Here is a 12950-nt window from a genome sequence, read left to right on the forward strand (position 1 = left end):
TTTATTTATTTTCTGTCTGGATGACTTGTCCATTGGTGTAAGTGGAGTGTTAAAATCCTTCCCTGTAATTGTGTTGGGCTCCCCTGTTGGCTCAGACAGTAAAGAATCTGCCTGCAGTGCAGGAGACCTGGGTTCAAACCTTGAGTCTGGAAGATCCCCTAGGTAAGGGAATGGCTCCCCACTCCATTATTCTTGCCTGGAGAATTCCATGGGCAGGAACCTGGCGAGCTACATTCAGTCCATGGGGTCACAAGCAGTCGGACGTGACTGAGTGACTAACACACTACACTTATCACTACATAATTGTGTTAATTTTGATTTCCCCTTTTATGATGATTAGCATTTGCCCTATGCATTAAACTGCTCCTGTCTTGAGTGAATAAATATAATTGTTATACCTCCTTGTGGGACTAATCCTCAATCACTGTGTAGTGACCTTCCTTGTCTCTTGTAACAGTCTTTATTTAAAGTCTATTTTACTGGATATGAATGATGCTATTCCAGCATTCTTTTGATTTCCATTTGCATGGAATATCTTTTTTCATCCCCTCATTTTCAATCTGTGTGTGTCCCAAATTCTGATGTAGGTCTCTTATAGACAGCATATATACTGTTCTTGTTTTTTTTCATCCATTCAGCCAGTGTGTGTCCTTTGCTTGGAGCATTTAATCCTTTTACATTCTAGATAATTATCAACATACAAAACAATAAGAAAATGGTAAAAGGAACATGTATCTGTTTTGTGGGTCCGTTTCTTGTGTTTTCAGCCTAGAGAAGTTCTTCAAGAATTTGTTGTAAACCTGGTTTGATGGTGCTGAATTCTCTTAGATTTTGCTTGTTTGTAAAGCTTTTTTATATTTTATTTTTGCCTGAGCTATGCAGGATGTGGGATCTAAGTTCCTTGACCAGGGATCCAGCCCACGCCCCCTGTATTGGAAGCACTGGGTTTTAAACACCTGAGAAGTCCCTTGTCTGTAAAGCTATTGATTTCTCCTTGGAATCTGAATGGCATCCTTGCTGGGTAGCGTAATCTTGGTTGTACTTTCTTTCCCTTTCATCACTTTAAATATGTCCTGCCATCCCGTCTGTCTTGCAGAGTTTCTGCAGAAAATCAGCTGATAATCTTATGGAGATTCCCTTGTCTGTTTTTGCTGCTTTTACCTTGCTCCTTTTTTTTTTTTTTTTTAAGTTTGATGAATATTTGTCTTTGTGTATCTCCTTGGATTTATCCTGTTTGGAACTGTCTGGACTTGGGTGCCTATTTCCTGTGTTAGGGAAATTTTCAACTGTAATCTCTGCATGTATTTTTCTCCGACTCTTTCTCTCCTTCTAAGACCCCTGTGATTTGAATGTTGGTGTGTTTAATATTGTCCCAGAGGTCTCTTGAGACTGTCCTCATTTATTTTGATTCCTTTTTTCCTTATTCTGCTTCTCAGCAGTTCTTTCCACCATTCTTTCAGCTCCCTTATTTGTTCTTCTGGTTTGGTCACTCTGCTATTGATTCCTTCCAGTGTATTTTCCATTCTAGTTTTTCTTGTGTTTCTCATCATTGTTTGTTCTTTAGTTCTTCTAGGTCCTTGTTAAAACACTTCTGTATTTTCTCGACCTGTGCCTCCATTCTCTTTCTGAGATTTAGGATCATCTTTACGGTCATTACTCTGATTTTTTTTTTTTTTTTTTTTTTTAGGTAGATTGCCTATTTCCTCCTCATTTGTTTGGTCTTGTAGGTTTTTACATTGCTCCTTCATCTGTACCAAATTTTTTTGTCTCTCTTTTTTATATTTGATGGATGGGACTCTGTTCTTGTCTTGCTGGTTGTTTGGCCTGAGGCGTCCAACCCTGGAGTTTGCAGGCCGTAGGTGAGTGCTGCGGTGAGGACCTCTGGGAGAACTCACTGTGATTAATATTGCCGGGGGTCTGAGGTTCTCTGTTAGTCCAGGGGTTTAGACTCAGTGCTTCCCCCACAGGAGCTCAGGCCTGATCCCTGGCCTGGGAACCATGACCTCATAGGTCACACAGTGCTGCCAAAAAAAAGGACAAGAAACAACAAGGAGAACAGTAAAAACGAATAAAAAATAAAATAAATCTAGAAAATATGTTATAAAAAATAGGGACTTCCCTGGTGGTTCAGTGGCTAAGACTCCACGCTCCCAATGCAGGAGGGGCCCAGGTTTGGTCCCTGGCATGGCCAAAAATATATATATTAGAAAAATTAAAATGTAACAGCAGCAAAGCTAAAGAGAATCACTACAGCAAGGGGAAAATAGCCAGAAAAGACCCTGCGGGGCTGGGCTTAGGCTCAAGACCTGCACAGCCAGAGGGGCCCCTGAGAATGGAGATTCAAGCCCTGGACCTCAGCAGGCTCCCGGGTCCTGAGCAGGTTGGGGAGACCGTTGTCTTGTTCCCCTCGCTCCCCCAGCCACCCCTCAGGGGTGCCCGTCCCACCCCGCCTCTGCTTTTCCCCCCTCCCTCCTTCCCACCACATCCTGCCTGTCTGCACGGAGGCTCCTCCAGTCCCCTAGGTCTGAGGTCCCCCACCAGCACCTGGGTGGTGCCCCTTTGTTAGGAGGCGTGAATTCCTTGTCCTGTTACCCCATCAGCTGTGCCTCAGCTCTGGTTTCCATTTTTGTTCTCAATACTCCTCAGTCCTTTTTTTCCCCACTGTTTTAAATATATGACTATTTATTTGGGTGAGCTGAGTCTTCAGCGGTGTGTGGGCTTTCTAGGGATTAGAGCACCTGGACTCGGCAGTTGCGGCTCACAGGTTCTCTAGTTGTCTCAAGCTGGTTTAGTTGCCCCGAGGCATGTGGGATGTTTGTTCCCCAGCCAGGGATCTAACCTGCATCCCCTGTTCATTCTAAGTGTCAGAGTTTGCTTCTCCTAACCCTAAACTGCCAGTCCATCCCTTCCCGCCTCCCCTCCCTCTTGGCAAGTAAAAGTCTGTTCTCTCTGTGAGGCTGTTTCTTCAGCTCAGCCGCTCAGTCATGTCCAGTTCTTTGTGACCCCGTGGACGGCAGCACGCCAGGCCTGCCTGCCCATCACCAACTCCCAGAGCTTGCTCAAACTCATGTCCATCGAGCCGGTGAGGCCATCCAGCCATCTCATCCTCTGTCGTCCCCTTCTCCTCCTGCCCCCAATCCCTCCCAGCATCAGGGTCTTTGCCAATGAGTCAGCTCTTCGCATCAGGTGGCCAAAGTATTGGCGTTTCAGCTTCAACATCAGTCCTTCCAATGAACACTCAGGACTGATCTCCTCTAGGACGGACTGGTTGGATCTCCTTGCAGTCCAAGGGCCTCTCAAGAGTCTTCTCCAACACCACAGTTCAAAAGTATCAATTCTTCTGTGCTCAGCTTTCTTTATGGTCTAATTCTCACATCCATACACAACTACTGGAAAAACCATAGCCTTGACTAGATGGACCTTTGTCAGCAAAGTAATGTCTCTGCTTTTTAATATGCTGTCTAGGTTGGTCATAACTTTTCTTCCAAGGAGCAAGTGTCTTTTAATTTCATGGCTGCAGTCACCATCTGCAGTGATCTTGGAGCCCGAAAAAATAAAGTCTGTTTCTTAGGTGTGTTCATTTGTGCCCTGATTCTTCCCCCCTCTTTCATTCTCTGTTTCTCTTGCCCTGTCTCTTTCTTCTCCCTCTCCCTCACTTCCTCCGTCTTTCTTTCTCTTTCTCTCCCTGCCTCCCTCCTTCTCTCCTGATCTTTCTCCCTCTCTTATCTGCTTCTTTCTCTCTCCCACCCTTTCCATCTGTCTGTCTTCCTCAGTGTCTCTCTTCCTATATATCTCTTGGCCTCTCTGACTGTCTCCTGGTCTCTATCTGTCTCTCTGTTCCCTTCATCCCTTTCTCTTCATCCCTTCTTTCCTATCTATCTTTCCCCGTCTCTCCTTCCGTCCTCCTCTATATGCCGCTCCCTTTCTCTCTCCTTCTTTTCCTTCCCTTCCTCCCTCTCCCCTTCCCCACTCCCCTTTCTTTTCTCTGTCTCTCTCCCTGTCACTGTTTCTCCGTCCCTCCCACCTACTCTCTTGGTGTCTCCCTATTTCTCTCTCTGTCTCTCTCTCTCCCCCCTCTCCCCATTCCCTATTTCTCTGTCCGTCTGTCTCTGTTCCTCCGGCTTAGTCTCTCTCCCCATCTCTCTTTCTCTCTCGCTCTGTCTTTCCCACCCTCTTTCCCTCTCTCTTGGTCTCTCTCCTGTCTGTCTCTCCCTTTCCCCACATCTCTCTTTCTCTTTCCTTCCCACCCTCTCTCTGGACCTTTTTTCTGTCCCTCTCCCTCCCTCCCTCTCCATCTCTCTGCATCCCCCTTTTCCCTTCCTCTTCCTTTCTGTCTCTCCCTCTGCCTCCCTCATTCCCTCTTTTTCTGTCTCTCTTTCCCTCCCTCCCTCTCTCTCTCTTTTCCTCTACCTGGCCCCCTGTTTTCTTTCACTCCTCTTTCTCCCTTCTTCCCTCCCTCTCCTTTCGTCCCCCTGTATCTCGTCTCCCTCCCTCCCTTTTTCTCTCTCCCCCTCCCACGTTTTCTCCTGCCCTCTCTCCCCCTCCCTCTTTCTCTGTCACTCTCCCCCTTCATCCCACCCCTTCTCTCTGCCTCTCTCCCTCTCTGCCTCTTGCCCTGTCTCTGTCTCCACCCTCCTTCCCTCTTTCTTGGTCTTCTCTGCCTCTCCCTGTGGCTCTGTTTCTCCCTCCCTCTCTCTTTCCATCTCTCTCCCCCAGTCACCCCGTCTTTCTATCCCTCTTTCTCTTCCTGTCTTTCTGTCCCCCCCATTCTTCCTTTGTTTCTCCCTCACTCCCTGTATCTCTCTCTCTGCCTCTCTTTCTCCCCTCTTCCCTCCCTCTTTCTCCCTCGCTCCTCCCCCCAGCATGTCTCTGTCTCTCTCACCTTCCCTCCCTTCCTTCTCTCTGTGCCCTATTTACATTCCACATATAAGTGATATCATATGGAAAGATTTGTCTTTCTGACTTCACTTGATATCATAATCTCTAGTTGCAACCTTCCGTGGCATTATTTCGTCCTTTTTCCCTGTGTCTGAGTAGTACTCCTTGTATGAATGTACTACATCTTTAGGGGCTTCCCTGCTGGCTCAGCTGTAAAGAATCTGCCTGCGATGCAGGAGTCCCCGGTTTGATTCCTGGGTCGGGAAGATCCCCTGGAGAAAGGATAGACTGCTCACCGCAGTATTCGTGGGCTTCCCTGGTGACTCAGATGGTAAAGAGTCTGCCTGCGATGCAGGAGACCTGGGTTTGATCCCTGGGCTGGGAAGGTCCCCTGGAGGAGGGCATGGCACCCCACTCCAGTGTTCTTGCCTGGAGAATCCCGTGGACGGAGGAAGCTGGCGGGCTACGGTCTGGGGTCTGGGGTCGCAGAGAGTCGGACACGGCTGAGCCACTAAGCAGGCACACCCAGCACATCTTATCCATTCATCTGTCACTGGGGGTGTGTTTCTGTGTCTTGGCTGTTGCGTATAGTGTTGCTGTGAACACAGGAGTGTGTGCACCTTGGAAATTGGTTTTTATTTATTTATTCTTGGCTGCGCTGTGTCTTCGTCGCCGCACATGGGCTTCCTCAAGTCTCAGCGAGCGGGGGCACTTGCGGTGCGGGGCTTCTCATGTGGCTGCTCTTGTCGAGGGCCAGGGGCTCTAGGGCAGGCGGGCCGCGGCAGCCGCAGGGCACGGGCTGGCGTTGGCAGTGTGAGCTCGGCGGTCGTGCAGGCGCTTGGTTCCCCTGCCGTGTGCTGTCGGGTCTGACTCTGTGACCCCGAGGACTGTAGCCCGCCAGGCTCCTCTGCCCATGGGATTCTCCAGGCAAGAACACTGGAGTGGGGTGCCATTTGCTCCTCCAGGGGATCTTCCCGACCCAGGGATCGACCCAGGTCTCTTGCGTCTCCTGCACTGGCAGGCGGATTCTTTACCACTAAGCCTTCAGGGAAGCCCCTGCAGCACGTGGACTCTTCCCGGACCAGAGAGCGAACCTACGGCCCCTGCATTGGCAGGCAGATCCCTAACCACTGGATCACCAAGGAGGTTCTTGAATTATAGTTTGACTAATAACATGCCCACGAATGGAACTTCTGGATCATATGGTGATTCTATTTTATTTTTCTGAGGAACCTCCACTCTATTTTCCATAGTTTCTGTTCCAGTTTGCATTACCACCAGTGGTGGAATTCCCTTTTCTCCACACCTTTTCTAGCATATGTTACATGTAGACTTTTTAATGATGGTCATTCTAACGTGTGTGAGGTGGTATTTCTTTGCATTTTTGATTGCATTTCTCTCATAATTAGTGATGTTGAGCATCTTTTCATGTGCCTGTTGGCATCTATATGTTTTCTCTTAAGAAATGTCTTATTTATGGTCTTTTGCCCTAAATTGTCTATTTGGTTGTTGTTTTGTTGAATTGATGTTGAACTATTTGTATATTTTGGCAATTAATCCCTTGTCTGTTGCATCCTTTGTAAATATTTTGTCCCCTTCTACAGGCTGTCTTTTTGCCGTTGTTAAGGTTTCCTTTGCTATGCGAAAGTTTGTAAGTTTGCTTAGGTCCCATTTCTTCATTTTTGTTTTTATTTGTATTGCCTTGGGAAACTGGCCTGAGAAAACACAGGTACGACTTAGGTCAGAGGATGTTTTGCCTAGGGGTTTTCTGGTGTCATGTTTGTGTGTGGTGTGAGGGTGTGTTCTGGTTCAGTGGTTTACATGCAGTTATCTAGCTACAGCTTCCCAATGCCACGAAATGCTTCCCTAGATGGTTGGATGATGGCATCACCGACTCAATGGACATGGGTTTGGGTGGACTCCAGGAGTTGGTGATGGACAGGGAGGCCTGGCGTGCTGAGGTTCATGGGGTCACAAAGAGTTGGACGCGACTGAACTGGACTGAACTTACTCTTAGGAGCCAGGAATGGCCTTCGTATGTCGTTACAAGGGGGCTCAATCCTAGCCACTTCTAGGAACCACCTGTATACAGAGGGGAGCAACTGGCAAGACGTTCCTTTTTTGATGAGTTTCCTGGCACAGCTTGGGCAGAGTTTTCTTCAGGGTGCAGTTACCTTTTCAGCCTTTTTTTGTAGGTTGGGGTCTCCATGCTGAGTGCAGTTTCCACTTTGTACCTAAAGCTTTGTTTACTGTTTGTGTTATTTCTGTGATGAAAGCGGATCCATGGGTCACTCTGTATAGTAGAGGGAAGGCCGTACCTAGGAATAATGTCCTTAAAAAGGACTTTTGTCACTTCTGATGCTTTTCCTTTTGGCTGCAAAGGGCTCTACTCAACCTTGATCCAGGTGTAATCCTTGCAGTCTTTAGCTAACATCTTGAGGAGGTTGTGGGAATTTTTAAATCCTTTTGGCATCCCAAGTCTGACATAGCTCAGAAATGTCAAGTTTATAAAAACACGGGAATGAGCCTGAAATCACATCCTCAGTGGTCACTTAAGTTTTACCGTTGTTACTCCACTTTGACTTTTAAATGCATCCCTCTCATCAGTGTCAAAGAAGATGTACAGTGCATATGTGAGAGGTCACAAAACAGGCCACTTTTTAAAGTTAAACCATGTGTTAATATAAGCCAGTGACTTCCCCATACCTCAGTACATGCAGATTTTTATCACTTCCCCTTCTGATTGCAAATCTTTCAGTAGAAAACATTGATAATCAAAATATCTATCCAGTTCACCCTGGATGTAGATCATGTCTCTCAGTACTGGGTCTCCTTTATATGTGCCTAGTTAATCCATGTTGGGGAAAACCGATCAGGTGTGGTGAGCAGGCTCAGAGGTATGTTAATGAGGAAACACTAAAGGCCATACATTTTATCGCTTACATCCGGCTGTTATACAGTAGCACATGTGTAGCAGTACATCCAGCTCAGCAGCATGGTGTGAAATTTATTAGAGACCTGTATTTGTCATAAGGTCCTTCCCAGAAATTTTCTTGAAGATGAAGCACTTTTGCAAAAGCATCAGAGTACAACTGTCTATAAATGACAGGACTTAAAAGGGCATGGTTAAACATCTGATTACAGTGTAATGAAACTTACAGTGTAAGGAAACTTTGTTACAATAACAGAATTACAACTGATTATGTTTAAATTAAAGTATCAAATGTTGTTATTCAGTCAAAGTCCTGTCTGACCCTCAGCAACCTCGTGGACTGCAGCGCGCCAAGATCCCCTGCCCTCCACTGTCTCTCAGAGTTTGCTCAAATTCATGTCCACAGAGTCAGTGATGCTCCTGACCATCTCATCCTCTGCCGCCCTCTTATGCCTTCAGTCTTCCCCAGCATCACGGTCTTTTCCAATGAGTTGGCTCCTTGCATCAGGTGGCCAAAGTATTGGAGCTTCAGCATCAGTCCTTCCAATGAACACCCAGGACTGATCTCCTTTAGGATGGACTGGTTGGATCTCCCTGCAGTCCAAGGGACTCTCAAGAGTCTTCTCCAAAACCTCAGTTCAAAAGCATCAATTCTTCGGCGCTCAGCCTTGTTTACGGTCCAACTCTCACATCCTATGTTACTACTGGAAAAACCATAGCTTTGACTATATACATTCTCAAGTCAGCTCTATGTTGGGGGCCAGATTTGATGCTGAGAAAACAGCCTCTGCGCACCAGTGCAGAATCAAATCTGAGAGTCTGGGATGAAGTAGAAGAGAACAGCTTTATTGCTTTGCCAGGTTAAGGGGAAGACAGCAGGCTTGTGCCCCCGAAAAACCACCTCACATCCAACCCAGGAGGAACTAGTGAGGAGTTGTTACAGCAGTGGTTCAGGGTGTGTGCGGGGCCTGCACACCTTCATCGTGTCTCAGGCAGCCTCCTGCTCTTCTCTGGCCTCGGGTTTCTCAGCTGCTTCTCCCCTGTGTCTGCACCCTTTCCCTTCCCAGACTAGCAGCTGTTTGTATCTGTCCTTTGGAACCCAGGGAAGGTCATAGAGGCTGGAGTCTCCTCCCTACAGACAAGAAACAGGGGACAGAAGGCTTCCGTGCCCAGGAGCCCCATGGGGTCCTGTTCCGTTTCAGAGGCAGCAAATGTTATTAAGTGACTGGCGGGCAGCTGAAATCTGATTAGAGGGGCCTCACGGTGAGGCCCGTGGCAGGTGCAGAGTCTGCAGCTCCGGCCCTCCCCAGTGCTCCTCACCCCGATACTGTTCCTAAGTCCCAACCCCAGCTTCAGCAAGTGGAGAGGGTCAGAGCACAGCCAGGTGTTCCCTGGGGCTTATAAAGGCTGGAGGAGGAGCAGCTGGGGGCATCAGTGCGGTCACCCTGTACCCCTCGGCTCCTGATCCCGCCTGTGGGACCCTGGGCGGGGGACTCTGAGCCTGTGTGACCCGCCGAGCTAAGAGCACCCACCTTAGGGCGTCTCAGGGCCTGCCTCACACTTGCACCTCCTCCTCTAGACCTCCTGCCCCCTGAGGTCTGCAGTCTCCTGAACCCCGCGGCCATCTATGCCAACAACGAGATCAGCCTGCGCGATGTCGAGGTCTACGGCTTCGACTACGACTACACCCTGGCCCAGTACTCGGACACGCTGCACCCGGAGATCTTCAATGCCGCCCGTGACATCCTGGTCGAGCACTACAAGGTGAGGCCGGACCACCCCTGGCTGGGTGGCTGAATGGATCCCGAGGCAACTGCCCGGCGGGCAGGTGTGCCAACACCGCTGGCTCAGGCCTGGCCTCGTTTCCCCCAACAGTACCCAGAGGGCATTCGGAAGTATGACTACAACCCCAGCTTTGCCATCCGCGGCCTGCACTACGATATTCAGAAGGTGAGCGGCCCCTCCTGGGGGAGGCATGTGGGGACCGCTTCCTCAGCCACCCGTCTCCTGGCGGCGGTGGGCTCATTTTCCTACTCCTTTGGCCTCAAAGCCGTACTTCCTCTTGGCAAGCGTGGGGTGCCCTTGCTACCACCCAGCTGGGGCGTGGGGGCTAGAAAAGGCTGGCTCAGAGCCGATGGCGGGCTGTCGCCTCACCGCCCATCTTGCTCCCGCGGTGCCCCTAGAGCCTTCTGATGAAGATTGACGCCTTCCATTACGTGCAGCTGGGGACCGCCTACAGGTCAGTGCTGCCCCGGCCTGGCCCCGTGCCCCCACCTTACACCAGGGCGCCCCTGTGGACTGGTGGTCTCTCTGCACCCACCCAGGGGCCTCCAGCCTGTGCCAGACGAAGAGGTGATCGAGCTCTACGGGGGCACCCAGCACATCCCCCTCTACCAGATGAGTGGCTTCTATGGCAAGGTAGGTGCCCGCCTCCCGGGGCGCAGTGCCCGCACCCTGGTGTCCCCGCGCTCACCCCCAGGGCACACTGCCCTCGGGTCTCCAGGGCTGGAGGGCTTGCTCAGTCAGCACTCCTTCCCCAGGGCCCCTCCATCAAGCAGTTCATGGACATCTTCTCACTGCCAGAGATGGCACTGCTCTCCTGCGTGGTGGACCACTTCCTGGGCCACGGCCTGGAGTTTGACCAAGCGCACCTCTACAAGGATGTGACAGTAAGGGCCTGGGCCTGCGCCCCAGGGTGGCGTGGACGGGAGTCCAGATACAGCAGGGCAGGTCGTCCTGGGCTCCAGTGAGGCCTCACTGCCCCTCCACTGCCCCCAGGATGCCATTCGGGACGTGCACGTGAAGGGCCTCATGTACCAGTGGATCGCGCGGGACATGGGTAAGGGGGCTGGGCCCTGCTGCGGCTGCCGGGGCCGGCGCGGGGCTGGCCCTCACCACTCGCTTCTCCCCCGCCATGTACTTCCCAGAGAAGTACATCCTGCGAGGGGACGAGACGTTCGCTGTGCTGAGCCGCCTGGTGGCCCATGGGAAGCAGCTGTTCCTCATCACCAACAGTCCTTTCAGCTTCGTGTAAGCGCCCCTGCCCCGGCGGGGAGGAAGCGGGACTCGGGGACTCAAGTTGGTGGCAGAGGCCTGGAGCCTCCCTCGGACGCCTGCCGCCTGTCCCACTCGGCCCCTCTCCGCCCAGGGACAAGGGGATGCGGCACATGGTGGGTCCCGACTGGCGCCAGCTCTTTGACGTGGTCATCGTCCAGGCGGACAAGCCCAGCTTCTTCACCGACCGACGCAAGTAAGGCCTGGCCGGGGTGGTGGGCCCAGGGCGCGGGGGCGGGCTCGTGCTTGCTGCCCTGTGGACCCGGGGCCGGGGCACCCCTGTGCTGACGGGCGGGTGTGCCGCCTGTGGTCCGGCCGCAGCCTGGGAACCAGGCCCTTGAACCTCACCCCAGGCCTTTGAACCCACCCCAGGCCTTTCAGGAAACTTGATGAGAAGGGCTCGCTGCACTGGGACCGCATCACCCGCCTGGAAAAGGGCAAGATCTACCGGCAGGTGAGAGCTGGCTGGGTGGGCGCTGCCCCACACCTGCGGGGGTTCCGTCCTCGCTCAGGGCCTGGGGAGGCCCAGCCCCAATGCTCGGCGTCTCCGTGCCATGCTTGCCTCACCTGGAAGAAGCAGACTCTCCTCACATGTGCTGTGAAGCTCTCCGGTAGCTCAGGCGTTCAGTAAGCACCCACTCAGTGGTGCTGGGCCGTCTGCTGCAGCCAGACAGCCTGGTGGGGGCGGCTCACAGGCCCCCGTCGAGACCCCTTTTCCTGGCTGGCTAGGAAGGGGAGGAGGGGCCTTGTGCTTGGCGGGGAGGTGCTAGGTGGCTGTGAGCAGGAGGTGAAGTATTTGGCTCTGGATGGAGTGTGGAAATTCTGGCTGAGCTGGGGCTTCTTAGAGACAGTGGTTCGGGGTTGGGGGTTCCGGCCAGTAGCGCAGCCTCGGGCTGCCTGATGCCGAGCCCAGCTTGCAGGCAGCACCCCGGCCCCGCACCCTGCCCGCTGCTCAGCCTCCCGCGCTGGCGGCCCCCTTGGGCAGAAGCTGTGAGGATGACACTGTTGTCTTGGCCTCCTGGCTGAGCCTGGGGAGCGTCACTCCACCTTTGTGGGAAACGCTGAGTTTTCTTCTTTGGCAAGTTTTAGACTTTTCTTTAGGCCTCATGTTCTGAAATTTCACCACGTATGTGGTTTCTCTGCTCTCTCCGTGTCTCCTGCCAAACTTGGCACATCCTCAGCACTCCGCCCGCTCATCCTTCCCTGATCCTGGGGCCTGCACCTCACTCTCTCTACCTGAGTTAACTCCTCCTCACCTGTCTCCCCCGTGCCTCTCACACTTCTGCTGTCCCGGCCCACCCCGGTGTCTGCTCCCCTACCCGCGTCCCCTGCTGTGTCTGATGGAGCCTGGCTGTTTCCATCTTTTCTCCAGCTTTGGCGCAGGAGGGGCAGGCAGCCTCACAGGGAGGTCTGCCGGGCCGGCCTCCTGGCTTCGGGGCCGTGGGGTCGCGGCTGCAGTTTGTTTCCCACAGAGTGGACTTGGGCCCTCGCTGGCGCGGGTGTGAGGGCACAGGGCGGGGAGGCCTTCCTGCCGCGGGCAGACCCCGCGGGCCGGGGCCCAGAGGGGCCCACAAGGCCGCGGGAAAGGGCAGCCCTGCATCCGGCCTCGCTGCCTCTGGGGAAGCCTGGTGGGGAAGAGCCCCGGGGGAGCCCCCGCGGCACAATGAGCGTAGCTGTGGGCCCCCCCTCCCCCCAGGGAAACCTGTTCGACTTCCTGCGGCTGACGGAGTGGCGCGGCCCCCGAGTGCTCTACTTCGGGGACCACCTCTACAGCGACCTGGCGGACCTCATGCTGCGGCACGGCTGGCGCACGGGCGCCATCATCCCCGAGCTGGAGCGCGAGATCCGCATCATCAACACAGAGCAGTACATGCACTCGCTGACGTGGCAGCAGGCGCTCACCGGGCTGCTGGAGCGCATGCAGGTGCGGGGCCGCGGGTGCGGGCGGCGGCGGCGGGGCTGCCCCGGGCCGCTCACAGCCGGCACACCCCTGTCTCCCCCAGACCTACCAGGATGCCGAGTCGCGGCAGGTGCTGGCCGCCTGGATGAAGGAGCGGCAGGAGCTGAGGTGAGTGGGGGGCCCGGG

At 53.0% G+C, this 12950-nt stretch overlaps 1 protein-coding gene across 2 annotated transcripts in view; it reads left to right on the forward strand.

The window, feature by feature from the left end:
• Positions 1 to 12950, forward strand: part of NT5DC2 (5'-nucleotidase domain containing 2) — a 53723-nt gene that overhangs the window by 40370 nt on the left and 403 nt on the right. Inside the window, exons 2-12 of one of the 2 annotated variants that reach the window (XM_043886619.1) lie at positions 9390 to 9574; positions 9686 to 9760; positions 9994 to 10049; positions 10135 to 10228; positions 10351 to 10479; positions 10589 to 10649; positions 10738 to 10840; positions 10959 to 11060; positions 11237 to 11318; positions 12561 to 12788; positions 12868 to 12932. In XM_043886619.1, the coding sequence (XP_043742554.1) occupies positions 9390 to 9574; positions 9686 to 9760; positions 9994 to 10049; positions 10135 to 10228; positions 10351 to 10479; positions 10589 to 10649; positions 10738 to 10840; positions 10959 to 11060; positions 11237 to 11318; positions 12561 to 12788; positions 12868 to 12932 (1180 nt within the window). Of the gene's footprint in view, positions 1 to 9389; positions 9575 to 9661; positions 9761 to 9993; positions 10050 to 10134; positions 10229 to 10350; positions 10480 to 10588; positions 10650 to 10737; positions 10841 to 10958; positions 11061 to 11236; positions 11319 to 12560; positions 12789 to 12867; positions 12933 to 12950 lie in introns of both variants that reach the window. The other variant, XM_043886618.1, reaches the window with a different exon arrangement.

Source organism: Cervus elaphus, chromosome 24, assembly GCF_910594005.1.
Source record: "Cervus elaphus chromosome 24, mCerEla1.1, whole genome shotgun sequence".
Lineage (NCBI taxonomy): Eukaryota > Metazoa > Chordata > Mammalia > Artiodactyla > Cervidae > Cervus > Cervus elaphus.